This window comes from Mustela erminea, chromosome 14 (genome assembly GCF_009829155.1).
Source record: "Mustela erminea isolate mMusErm1 chromosome 14, mMusErm1.Pri, whole genome shotgun sequence".
NCBI classification, from domain to species: Eukaryota; Metazoa; Chordata; class Mammalia; order Carnivora; family Mustelidae; genus Mustela; species Mustela erminea.
Genome location: NC_045627.1, coordinates 52,506,539 through 52,520,187, shown reverse-complemented (window position 1 = coordinate 52,520,187; position 13,649 = coordinate 52,506,539). Strand labels below are relative to the sequence as shown.

The window sequence follows — 13,649 nt, the reverse complement described above, 5'->3', positions numbered from 1 at the left end:
GGCTTAGTTGGTTAAGCGTCTGCCTTCAGCTCAGGTCATGATCCCAGAGTCCTGGGATCGAATCCCGCATCAGGCTGCCTGCTCAGCGGAAGCCTGCTTCTCCCCCTGCTGCTCCCCCTGTTTGTGCTGTCTCTCTCTCTCTCTGTGACAAATAAATAAAATCTTAAAAAAAAAGGAAGAATACTTGGATAAGTGTTTTAATCACACAGGAAGGGGGTCAACACAAAATATTAAGTTAAAAAAATACATAATTGGTTACATACAATGTGATCCGAAATTAGTGAAATCAATTTCTCTATACATCTATCTCTTAATAATCAGCCATAAATAAAAGAAACCCAAATTGAAATATGATAAAACGTTATCAAATTTTTATTTTATCCTCACCTATCTTTTTTCATTTTACTATAATGGAAATGTATTTCTCGTGGAGTAAAATGTTCCTATGAACGCAGAATGCTACGTCTATAATAACTTAAACTGGTCGTTGAGAAAGAGGGACTACATCGAAGGTAACTGGCACCAGACACCAGGAAGAAAGTTTTTTAGCCTCAGGTTCTCAGTGAGGATGATTAAATATTTCCAGAGTCCTAAGTGATGGTAATCTCTGAATGAAACCTGGTAAGCGAAGCTTGGGCTGAAAATGAAACTTACATCCCCCATCTCCTCACATGCGAGAGACAACTTGCCCAAGTGGTTTCATCACCTCCTAGATGCTTTTGAAGTTCTGGGTTACAGGGGCTTGAGGCCACTGGGAGTGATGGAAAGCAGGGCTCCCCCAGTGCCAGGAAGCCACAGGAAGCCCAGTAGCTGCCTGGGGGGGGGGGGGGTTGGGTTGTGTTCTGAGCCAGCCGATGGCCTGTGGAAGCCTGAAAGCTCTTCTCTTTCACCAGGGTGTCCCGAGTCTTCTGTGAAGGAACCCTCTTTCTCCTAGTTCTCCTCCAAGGTGTGATGCTTTTTTACCATGACCTCACATTTAATGTCATCAGATCACTATCTGCATTTCTCTATAGCTGCCAACGTGGGCTATAGTATGGGTGTCTGGGACCTGAAAGTACAAAGAACATCCTGTAGGCATGGCTGGTTTCTACACTGACCGTAACTAAAATCCTTCCTTAACTCTGCAGGGCTGTGTTTTTCCCCAGACGGACAAGGAGCCACATGACCCTTCTGCCCTGTGTTCTTCTGGGCTCTCTCCAGAGCTGCTCGTTGGACTGGCGAATGCAAAAGCCGCCAGATAATTTTCTTGTTCTAAAGAATAACTGATGATTTGACTTCAGGTACTCATATATGAACGTTTAAAATACGATTGCCTTGGGGCCAAGAAATCAGCCTGCAGAAATGGCTGGGTTTCCAAATACCGACATTTACTTTCGGTTCAGATTTTCAGGAGCCCCAGTTCTCCCTCCCTGCTCCCCTTGCCGCCCAATCTTTAATTTCACCTGTTCCTAGCTCTTTACTCACTATAGAATGGAATCTTAGATGCTTCTGGCAAACTCCGTGTTATTAGGATGGGATGGCGTTTTGTTATTAGGCTGCATTTTATTATTTCCTTCAGCTCAATGTGGACCCGATTGATATTGGAGGGCTCTCCCTGTGGGTTGAGACTGAAAGATGCTGCAAATGATGTTTTATTATTTTTGTGGGCCCTGCTTCCTTGCAACCAGGTGAGGGACCCTGTGTGGGGCAGGCTGAAGGACAGGCTGGCCTTACCTGGGATTGCGAGAGCCTTCAAAGGCTCAGGCTGCTTTTTTGCTGCACAGAAGGGCCAGAGGTAGCTGCTGTTCTCTTGACTTCAGAGCCCGTTCGGACGAGGAGATCAGTAGGCATTTAGGACGGCTATCCTGGCCTCTTCACACAGAGGGTCTAGTTTGCCATCACCTCCTGGGGAAATAGATGTAATTTTCTCTTGGCCAGTTTTCTATACGATGTCATGTCATAGAAGACAACGGCTTCCACTAGAGGTCACATCTCAAAGTACACAGGCACGTCAATTGTTAACTAGCCTTTAACAGAGTATGAGTGGATTGCACAAGCTTTTATTTCTGAGCAGAGTGTAGGATGCGTAATGCTCGTCTGCCCGGCGGGAAGCTCTCCAGGGCCAAGAGGTCCCTAGAACCTCACTAACAACGCCATGCACGGCTGGCGTACGGACTCTCATTTTCTTAGCAAGCCTGGGTAGAAGAGTCAAATGGAACAGAAACTGTTTTGGAGGAAAATCATAATAAAACACACATAGTTAAAACGTGAAAAGAAAAAGAAAGAAAAAGAAAACCCCAAAACCTCTTATCCCTAAATTCCCATTTGAAATCTAGGGCTAACATTTCATTTTTCATTCGGTCCCTCCTATGTTTCCAGGGTTCTGGGAAGAAGCCCAGGGCACAGAGCACTTATCTCTGTATCCTTTAGGATGTGCTCATACACGTATCACAGAACACAGCGTTTTGAGTAAGAATTTAGGACGCAGAAAAAAACCCAACTTGAATCTGGGCATAACCACTGGCCACTTGCACTTGAAATCAAGCATGCTTCCGGGAAGGCAAAGTGCTGGCTGGGAGCAGTGCTGAAGGACCTACCGAACTCCAAGTCTTGGATGTTACAGTGGAAGACAATTTCTTCGTTCACCATGAGTTCCACCACATTCCAGTCTTCTATCTTCTCTAGGATGACCTTGTGTCCATCTCTGGTCAACACAGCTGCAAAAGATGGAGAGGGGTGTGAGTGACATGGGGACAAGCTCTAGATTAACCTGATATGCAGCTGTCCTCATGGATGGCAGCAGCTGGCTTGTTCTCCAGCTGCTCCTGGCTTAGCTCAGCTGTGCTGGTGGGTACCCAGGTGTGCCCTCACCTTTGCTGGGAAGTGCAGCCAGGGATCTGAGCAGTTCAGGGGTGGGTCGGTCACAATTTGCCCCAGACCCATAGGGTGCATGAAGATATGAGATGTCTCTAGGAAGGGTTTTTAAATGTTTCTTATAGAGATGATACTCAATGTTGGAAGCATTGTTGGAAGAAGCAGGGCCCACTTCTTATCCTGCGGGTGGAAATATAAACTGGTCACTTTTCTGGAGGAAATTTGGCAGTACACGTCAAAAGCCTCAAAAGCCTCAAGAAAATGTAGAATGACAGAATGAATTAAACTCTGGCCTGGGAAATTGCACTTATAGGAAAGCTTCCTCAGGAAAAAAACAAGAAATACAGGCAGACTTTTGTAGCAAGATGTTCCTTTCTGCAGCATTACAACAGAAAATACTTTGAATAACATACTGTCCTAATCGGAAGAGGATGGTCAAGCAGGTCCTTATGATGAGATTTTATTCAAACACTTCAAAAGATGTTTATGAATTTTTTAAATAGCAAGAAAAATATTTCTGACATAGGTAAACAATCAGGAGATATATATATATATATATATATATATATATATATATATATATATATATACACACACACACATACATATATAGTATCTATGAAAATGTATATTCAATACTAATTAAATATGTATATGTAATAGGAAAAGAAATACCCAGTGGGTATATATCTTTGGTAATAGTATGTGAAACCTCTTTCTCTTTATACTTTCAGCATTTTCCAGATTTTCTTTAATAATAAGAAACAAAATGCCCTTTTTATTTTTTAAGTTAATGAGCTAAATTTTGGAAGCCGCTTCTGGTTATCACTTCCCTAGAGATCAGCTGTGGAACAGTTTTAGATCTTGCCTCCATTGTGGAAATCCAAGAATATATGCATTTAGGAGAAATGATGTGCATTGACCATCACAGAGTTCTGTTTTCTCTAACACGTCTCTCCGCAGTTTTCTTAATAATATGTTCATCCTGTAACCTTGGTGGTAGAGTCAGTGGGCTAAGCTGCCATCTATGGTGGTCTTCATACGTTGGCGAGGATTTTGGTTAGGATGAGAAGAGGAATCAGAGGAAGATTCTTTTTTTTTTTTTTTTTAAAGTCTTAGAATCTCAATCCGTCTTACATGCAGAAAAGCAGACAGTTACGTCAGTTAATTGCATTTAATTACAGAGACAATTGCTGTTTCCAAATGTTGGCATGTCCACTTCTTCATCTTTCAATCAGTTCAAGAACATCCAACCCCAACTGTGAACATTTTAATTGCGTGATTTTAATTTCACTTCTGGAAAGGAACTTCAGAGAGTAACTCAGTGAGGATCTCCATTAACAAGATCGCTCTCCTCAGGCCCCCAAGTGGTGGCCCTAATTGACCCGGCATCAGCTAACGCCTCTTTCTACAGAACACCAGCATCTTTTTCTCTGGCATATTTATGTTATTGTATCCTATTTCAGTGTCCTGTCTTAAATGTCTTTGGAGGAAGGCACTCGGCTTGGACCAATGACTTGTTTAAATGAAGTGGTCCGTGCAGTTTGGGATGGCCATTAGATCTGGGGATCAGACACTCTCCCAGCAGCACCTCAATAGTGGGGACGTGTAGCCCTAGAGGAAAAAGCTGCAAGGGAGTAGGTCGGAGGCAATTTGGCCTCCAGGACCTTGGCTTTACATTGTCAGAAAATGCTCTTGGGAAATGGACTTCAACTTGATGGTAAGAAATCAGGAACACATCAGCTTCTCCACTCCTACCGGATCTCTGGAGACAAGGTGTCGCCTCTATCCTACTTACACACAACACCCACTCCCTAAGGCCTGGGGCTTCTGGAGAGGAGGCGGCACGGGTTCTGTGGGGAGCTGCCCACTGTGACTGCAGTAGAAGTGTGGAGGGGCTCCGCAGAAGGAGCCCCTAAGAAGGTGTGCACCCGGCAGCCCACCATGGTGCTTTACTTTCTCACAGGGCAGGGCCCCATCTGACTGAGTCTCATGGAGATTCTGGGTTTGGGGTTTGCTTTATGAGAAAAGCAGGACTCTTTCATGGCAGAGTGTCTCCTAAGAGACAGGATTGGATGCACCAAATGACCTACCCTGTGCAAGTCAGTGGTGCCAAATAATGGCACCTGAGCCATGAAGCCCAACAGGAAGAAATCTTCTGAATATATCGCACTTCACATCACCTTCTATATGGTTCACAAAGCGTGGGCTCTCCGGGCCTTTAAGGGCACAGGTCTCCCTCACTGACCCTGACCATAATCTCCCCACCTCCCAAGCCCACCAGGTGCCTGGTGTTAGAAAAGCTTGTTAAATAAACAAGCTCGGTGTAATGGTGCTGGGTACCTCCAATGACTCTTTAGGGCACTGAGCGACTTAAGTCTGCTTTTTATGAAAGCGATGAACCACCTCGGATTCCACATCATACATTCACCCTCAAGATGCCTGCCCCTTCTCATCCGTCCATGATGGGCTGAGCCCAGCTGCAGGGTGGTCAGCGCAGGCTTAAGGGATCAAACTTGGAGAAGCACCAGAATCCCCGCAGCTCACCCAAATGCCACCTCGCTACATGGAGGCCCCATTTTTTCCTACGAGCTGCTATGGGGTTGTCTATTCAAAGAAAGGTCAGATAAATATACTCCATGCAACAAAGTCTTTCCAAAGGCAGTGGCTAAACTCCAGCATAAATCAACCAGAAGCTGTAAGGCCACCCGCAGAACGCCTGCCTCTTTGAAGTGGCACCTCATTCTTCAAGGGAGATCTGGGTAAACTGAAGGGACACGGAAAAGCCTCCCTTTTCTCAGTGCTGGCGGAATTGTGCACCATCTGGGAGTGACTGAAACACAGCTAGTTAGGAAGTCACAGCGAACAGACAGGCATCTCCCCCTCCTCCGCTCAGCGCAGTTGCAAGGCTGATGACCATTACTGTGTGCAGCTTGTGTGGAGCTAGGGATGCGAGAATGGCACAGAGAGCATCTTAGCTGAATAAGGGCAGATCCTAGCTTTCTCGGTCGGTTTCAATTCCTTTTCCTTCCTTTCAGCAGGTCGTTTGGCAGACTTCATTTGGGACAACGGACAAAGGAGCAACGATGGCCGGGGAATTACTTCGGACTTGTTAAACATTAGATAGCTTAATTTCATCAATACTGAGGCCACAGTAGAGACACTTTTGCTGAGCGATTAGAATTTGTGGGTAATAAGGAATGAACAAAAATGTTCAGATTTCTTAAGGCAGGAAAGTGAGTGCAGGAAAGTGAGTGCAGGAAAGATCAGGCATATTTCCAAAGCCAGCACGACTTCGGGACATGCTAAAGGGCTATGGTTTTCAAAGAAATGTACAGAATTCAGATGCAGATTTTACAGAGGAGGACCTGTGCTTGGTCTGATGTTAGTATTGACTCTAAAGTGGTGGAGGGAGTGGGGGATGGGGGAGTGGGGAGCAGACCCTTCCTGTTTTGCTTCTGTTAGCACCCTGGCTTTTGTCGTCAGCCCTCAGGAAATGTTGGCTGCTGGCATTATACGAATTATCACTCAGAATACACAAACTAACTTTAAAAATCAACCACCTGCAGGTAGCCTGCAATGTTCTTCTCCTTTAACCATAAAAATTCTCCCCTTGATCTTCTTGAGATATTCCTTCCCCTCCCCTGCTGTGGGAAGAGCTGTTTGTGCTCTTGGCTTCCTCATCTCTCCCTGCTTTCCTGCCTCCTGCGGATGGAGGCTTCAGTCCATCTTCTCTTGACCCTGTGCTCTCAGAGGTGGGGAACCATCAACACACTCCGGGGATGCACTCCGTTCTCCCCACCCCTCTTAGCACATGGCCGTTCTCACTTATCTCCTTACTGACTTCGTTAAAATACATTTTTGGGGCGCCTGGGTAGTTCCACTGGTAAAGCATCGGCTTTCAGCTCAGGTCATGATCTTGGGGTCCTGGGATGAAGCCCTGCATGGGGCTCCCTCCTCAGCAAAGGGTTTGCTTCTCCCTCGGCCACCCGCCCACCTCGTGCTAGTTCTCTCTCTCTCGCAAAAATAAAGAACATCTTTAAATAAATAAATAAATAAAATGCTTTTGCTGGTTAAAAAAAATAATAACCCAAACTATTTTAAACTCTAAGATTTTGTCAGCTTATAAATGTAATGCAGGCCCATAATTTTTTAAAAACCTTGAAATTATGGGACAAAACTGCTAAATTACCCATATTCGTCCCTTTCCCCACTCTGGCACTTTCAGTAGAAATGGGATCACAGAGTGGGTGGAATTCAGGAACACACGTTATTCCCTCACTGCTGTGTCGTGGTTATCCAGCCCTATCGATATACATGGACGGCTGCACCGCATTTCATGGGATGGATAGACTACAATCTCAAGCCAGTCCTTTGTCCGGCTGTTCTCAAATCTTCACTATCAGCAAGAACACTGCAGAAAACATTCCTGGGCATGCCTCTGTGTACATGTACATGTGTATATATATATGTAAAAGTGTATAATTTAATATATATGTACATAAATTTAATATATATATGTACATACATATATACATACATATATATATATATGGGACTGAGCAATAGAAGAGCTGGGTTCTACAGTACATAGTTAAGTTTTAAGACACAATCAAGTTGCCCTCTAATTTCTGTGCCATTTTACCTTCCTGTTGCAAGTCCGTGAGAACACTTTTTTCTATGTCCTTCATCAACCATTAATTCATCTTTTTCTAGAAATGACTCCTACTTTACAGTTTGTTGCTCCTTAGCCATTTTCTTCTTGAAATCCTCACCTCACTGGCCTCCTTTGCCTCTGGGTTCTCTCCTACCTCTGCACCACTCGGAGGGGCCACTGCCAAGGTCCTGCTGCTTGCCAGTTCTGTCTTTCCTTGCTTTCTCCCCAAGTTTCACTTCCTGTGGGTCCAGTGTTCGGTTCCATTCAGGTTTGTTTTTTTTTTTAAGATTTTATTTATTTATTTGACAGACAGCGAGATCATAAGTAGGCATAGAGGCAGTCGGGGAGTGGGGTGGAAGCAGGCTCCCTGCTGAGCAGAGAGCCCGATGTGGGGCTCGATCCCAGGACCTTGAGATCATAACCTGAGCAGAAGGCAGAGGCCTAACCCACTGAGCCATCCAGGCGCCCCTCCATTCAGGTTTATTTTACCTCATGTTTATCAACCCCTAACATGTACCCGGCACAGGGGCGCCTGGGTGGCTCAGTCAGTTGAGTGTTTGACTCTTGGTTTCAGCTCAGGTTATGATCTCAGGGGTGTGGGATCGACCTCTGCATCAGGCTCCCTGCTCAGTGGGGAGCCTGTTTCTCCCTCTCCCTCTGCAGCTCCCCCAACCAACCCCGCTTGCGCTCTCTTGCTCTCTCTGTCAAGTAAATAAAATCTTAAAAAAAAAAAAAAAAAAAAAAAGAACTCTTGCCATTTGCAGTGACATGGCTGGAACTAGAGGGTGTTACACTAAGCAAAATAAGTCAGTCAGAAAAGACAAACACCGTATGATTTCACTCATACGTGGAATTTAAAAAAACAAAACAGATAAACATAGGGGAAGGAAAGGATAAAATAGGGAAGGATAAAATAAGATAAAAACAGGAAGGCAAACCATTAGACTCTTAACTGTAGGAAACAAACAGGGTTGCTGGAGGGGAGGGGGGTAGAGGGATGGGGTAACTGGGTGACGGGCATTAAGGCGGGCATGTGATGTGACGAGCTCTGGGTGTTATACACAACTGATGAATCACTGACCTCTACGTCTGAAAATAGTAATACACTATATGTTAACTAAATTTAATTTAAATATTTAAAAGAAAGAAAATAAAAAGAAAGATGCCTATGAATTTCTGGCCTGAGTAACTGAAAGAAGGGAGCTGTGTGCATTGAAATGTAGAGAATGCAGGAGGGACTGGGGTGGTCTGGGTATGAAGAGGCCAGTTTAGAGACTTTGCACATGTCAGTCTGAGATGACTACTGACCATCCCAATGACAATGAGAGGGCCTGATTGGAGAGATAAGTTTGGGAGCCATTAACAGAGAGATGTTATTTACAGTCACAACTACTGAGGCACCTGGGGGGCTCATTTGGCCAAGCCCTTGGCTTGGGTTGTGATCCCAGATCCTGGGATGGAGCCCCGTGTCAGGCTCCCTGCGTGGCAGAGCCTGCTTCTCCTTCTCCCACTCCTCCTGCTTGTGCGCTCTATCTCTCTCTAATAAATAAATCAATCAATAAATAAACAAACAAATAAAATATTAAAAAAAAATAAAGCCACAACTACTTCTGGCTCAAGTCATCTTTAGTAGTCAAATAGTCTTTTTTGTCTTTCCCCTGAACTTCAGAACTTAATTTCTAATCTCTTAATTTTTCTTAATAATTGTCTTCTCTCACTTCCTCTCCCTAAATCTCTTCTTTCAGGAATTGGCCTCTTAAGGCACATCCTTAACCTCATCATTCTTCACTCAGGAAATGTTGCTGCTCCTGTGGTCAAGGGTAAAACAGGCCTGCCTCTCTCGTTGTGTAACATCCTCAAGCTGGACCCAGTGACTTGCTGCTCCCCAGCATGTCCCAAGCTGTGCCCTCCTTCCCGTCCTAGTAATCTGCCTGCTCTGGAGTAATAAGAACTAATGCTTGTTGAGCATTTATTATGTGCAGGAATGGTATTCACGACTGTGTGCATTTTCCCGTTGGAATCTCACATTAGTCAGGTAGTGATCTGCTCCCATTTTATCAATGGGTAAACTGAGGCTCAGAAAGGTAAAATAACTTATCTTGACTTTGGCCACACAGCTATTAAATGGTGGAGACAAATTCAAAATGAGATTGGTTGGACTTCAGAGTCCTTGTGCTTAATCTCTGCTCTATCAGCAGTGCCAAGAATGCAGGTAGGAGACAAGTGACCAGAAGTGACCAGTCGAGTCAAAGGGATTTGTGTGCCAACTATATGGGAAGCCCCCCCAGCCTCAATACTTGTAAATTGTACATTATAACAAGTGCTTATGTATGCATTCCCCTTTAATATAATTCTTGGTATGTAATTGATCTAGTTGAACTCTATACAGTCATGCTGATTATGGCAGCAGCAAGAAATATAATTAAAAAGGATCTGTAGACAGCAGCAAAATGGCAGAGTAGGCACTCCAAACGCCCATTCCTCCACAGAGAAGTTGACAAACCACCAGAAACTGTGAGAACCCACTTCATCAGAACTTTGGAAAATAGTCAAAGTTGGCAAAAGAGTAAAGGCTGAGTCAAGATAAAGGCAACTTGAAAGTGGTAAGAAAGCTTTGTGGCCTCTTAACTTGCCCTTGTCCCCACCTCCTCCCCGGCAGCCCCTGTCCCCTGTGTGGGTCCGGGTTCCTGTGTCTAAAGGCAGCAGAGCACACCTTGTTTGCAAATTCCTGTTTGTCTCTGCCGCCTGTCTGGGGTCTACTTCAGGGACAGGCAAGCCCTTGTCTCTGTTTCACCTAATGCAGAACTTGGGGTGGAAAAGGCATGGGCAACGCGCGGGCAAATGAAAAATGCGAGCTGTCCAGGCAAAAGACTGTTGAGACAGACAAGGATCCTCTTGAAGCCTGAGAGAGAAAGTTGACGAGGAGGTTTTGTTGGGACATTATAGAGGATTTTAAAGCACTGAAGGCTCAGTCCTGGACTATTTTCTCGTTCTGCATGTTGTCCCCAAGTCCATGACTCAGACCTGAAAGTGACCGTCCTGATCCAAACTACTCTCATCTCTCCCTGGACCACCCCAAAGCCTCTTGAATTGTCTCTGCTTCCATTCTCGGCCCCCTCTGATCTGTTCTCCTCAGAGCAGCCACAGTTTCAACCCCCGCCTGCAACTTTCACACAGATCTGCGCCTGTCTGCCTCTCCAGCTTCATCCCCTCAGCAGTTCAACAAACGCATCATTTGTCCATGCTGCCAGCCTCTGCAGCTCCTCTGTCCGGCACACTCTTTTTCTTCTCCTTAACTGGTTAATTTCTCCTTACTCTTTAAAGCTCAACTCAAGTAAAGTTTAGTGAATAAACCTTTCCAGATCCCTTCCTCCCCTCCAATTATGACCAGTGGTGGGTCCTGCTATGCTTACGTTCCTCTGCTGGAGGCCGGGGCTCAACGGTCAACTAGCAGTCAACCATGAGAAGGGCACTTTAAGGGCATCTATCTTTGTTCACCAGTGTGACCCCGGTACCTGGAAGAGTGTCCAGCACACACCAGGTGCTCAGGAAAGTTTTGTCCCATGATTGAATGCTGAAGGCATAGCCTCTCCACCATTTTCCAGCCATCTGACCTTGGCCAAGTCAATTAACGTTCCTGATCTTCCGCTTCCCAATGTGTAAAGCAAGGTATGTAATCCCTCCTATCCAAATAACTTGTGTGAACTGCCTGGTCCCCAGTGCGAAGACTTTCCGGAGGTATGGCGCTTGGTCTGGGTCTGAGGAAGGGAGGAGGAATAGGCAGAGGGCACAGCCTGCACGGGTGTTCAGAGGCCGGGGTGCACCTGGGCACATGCAGTTGGGTGGCCTCTGGCTCTCAGCTGCCCACCTTGTAGGCCCTCTAGACGGAAGGTGCGGTACTCCACAGATAGGCCGACTGCACTGTACGGCCCATAGCGAATGATGACCACCGCATCCTTCGGCATGGCAGTCCGCTGGCTCCCGCTGAGACGCAACACACACTGCTAGGCAACTGCTGGGCGGACTCTTGGGAGCGGGTGTGGCCACGCGGGAGGGTGGGCGGGGCCAGCGCGGGTAGGGGCGGGACCTGAGGATCCTTGCCCCCAGGCCTGTGCCAGGTACCTGTGTGTGGCTGGCGGGATGAGCACTGTCCCTTTCTGGGTATCTACACCACCACCTCCGGGGTGCAAGAGAGTTGTGGTGTAACTTGCTTTCTCTTACCTGACTGCCAGGTAAATGGGAGACTTCTGCCCCGTGTGGCAAGTGTTAATGATAAATACCGACAGTAGCCAACATTTATAGCCAGTTCCAGAACGTATGTGTCAGGTGACGTGCTAGGCACGTTCTGTATATTATCTTATTTAATCATTTTACCATCCTTATGAAGTAGGTTGTGTTTTGTACTTTGTATTTACAAAGCTGAGGCTCAGAAGAGGCCAAGTAACCTTCCCAGGCAAGCCAGGGGTGTCGGAGGGACAGGAAACTCTTGTAAGGTGCCTGTCTATAGATTTCTTTTTGTTTATCTTGCCTAGGATTTTTCGAGATTCTTGAAACTGAATTTAAGTCCTTCACCTGTTTTTGGAAAAATGGGAGTCCTTATCTCTTCTCATATTGCTTCTGGTTCCATTTTCTCACTTTTCAGGGACATCAGTTAAATACATATACATATATATATATATATATTTTAAAATATTTTATTTATTATTTGACAGATAGATCATACGGGAAGCAGGCCTCCGGCTGAGCAGAGAGCCCGATGTGGCGTTGGATCCCAGGACCCTGGGATCATGACCTGAGCCGAAGGCAGAAGCTTTAACCCACTGAGCCACCCAGACGCCCCTAGCTAAATATATTTAACTGGGACTGTATTCTTTATGTCTCTTCCTTCTGTGTTTTTCTCTTTTCATTCTTCTTTTGCATTATATGTATATATGTGTGCATACACTCACTCATTTTTACATGTAATCCAGTTTGCTAATTTTCTCTGTAACCATGTCTTAACTGCTATTAAATTAATCAATATGGTTGTTTTTTTCAGTTATTTCTTTTTATAATTCTAGAGTTTCAGTTTGATCTTTTTTCAAATCTGCTGTATCACCTTTTATAGTTTTCAGTTTCTTGCCAAGTTTTTTTAGGTTTGAGGTTATTCTTGATCATAGTAAAAATACTTTATAGTCTGTAGACCTCACATGTCTGTTTCTCTTGTTGTTTCTGCTGGTGTCTGCTTATCTTGTCTAGAGTTCTTGGTTTACTTTAATTGTGTACTGGACATTGTATTAGAAAAATTATTTGTAGGAACAGTTTGAGGCCAAGGGTGATGTTATCTTTCTCTATAGAAGACTCCCTCCACACTCACTGCTTGCCAGTTCCTAGTAACACCAGCAACCCAGGATCCCTTCATACAATTTCAGGGTTTGAGATTATCTGAGCCATCCAGATGGCTTGAAACTGGGCTGCAGGACATGTGGAGGTTGGTTCATTTATATTTTATCCTCATTCCTGCCCCAAAGAAGGTGGTAGCTAGCCAGGATTCCCCCTGGGTATTGTTGGACTCCAATTTTTTGTATGCCTAACACTGCAAAGACTCAAAAATTGCATCTCATCTTCTAGGCTGCCTATTCAAGGATCCCTAAATAGCCCCAGAGTAAAAGTACTTCCAGTGCTATGCTTACTTATTCTCATCCTCTCCCTGGTCTTGATCTAATGAGCTCTCCTATGATTTTAAGAATATATATATAAAATATATATATACCAGGAGTGGCTCAGTTGGTTGAGCATCTGCTTCTTGGTTTTGGCTCAGGTCGTAATCTCAGGGTCGGGATCAAGCCCCACGTTGGGCTCCATGCTCAGTGGGGAGCCTGCTTGAGATTCTCTCCTTCCCTCTTCCCCTGCTTCCTGTCTCTCTCAAATAAATAAATAAATAAATAAATAAATAAATAAATAAATCTATCTTTAAAAATATATACGTATATGCCAGATATTTAAAAATGTCTTCTGTAAGAAGCTTCGTTTGAATTAACTAGTCTACCATTACCAGAGGCAGAGGATTCCCTGTTGAGAGTTTTGCTGGAGCTGCATTGAATCTAGAGATCAATCTGGGGAGAATTAACATCTTTCTAATGCCTTCACATTCATTATC

At 44.9% G+C, this 13,649-nt stretch overlaps 1 protein-coding gene across 6 annotated transcripts; it reads right to left on the bottom strand.

Moving 5' to 3' along the window:
* Window positions 1-376: 376 nt before the first annotated feature.
* C14H10orf53 (chromosome 14 C10orf53 homolog) lies at window positions 377-11,477 on the bottom strand. Of its 6 annotated transcripts, none has more exons than XR_004278678.1 (4): window positions 11,379-11,477; window positions 2,577-2,696; window positions 1,714-1,884; window positions 377-1,048 (listed from the first exon to the last, which is right to left on the bottom strand). XR_004278678.1 is itself a non-coding variant. In XM_032313291.1 (3 exons), exons 1-3 carry the CDS (start codon window positions 11,473-11,475, stop codon window positions 1,820-1,822), a joined length of 282 nt encoding a protein of 93 aa, XP_032169182.1. In that variant the 5' UTR covers window positions 11,476-11,477; the 3' UTR covers window positions 1,625-1,819. The 6 variants fall into 6 exon arrangements, 2 of the variants coding, with proteins under 2 accessions (XP_032169182.1, XP_032169183.1); XR_004278679.1 differs by lacking the exon at window positions 377-1,048 and adding an exon at window positions 1,559-1,607; XM_032313291.1 differs by lacking the exon at window positions 377-1,048 and having other exon boundaries at window positions 1,625-1,884.
* Between the last annotated feature and the right edge of the window lie 2,172 nt (window positions 11,478-13,649).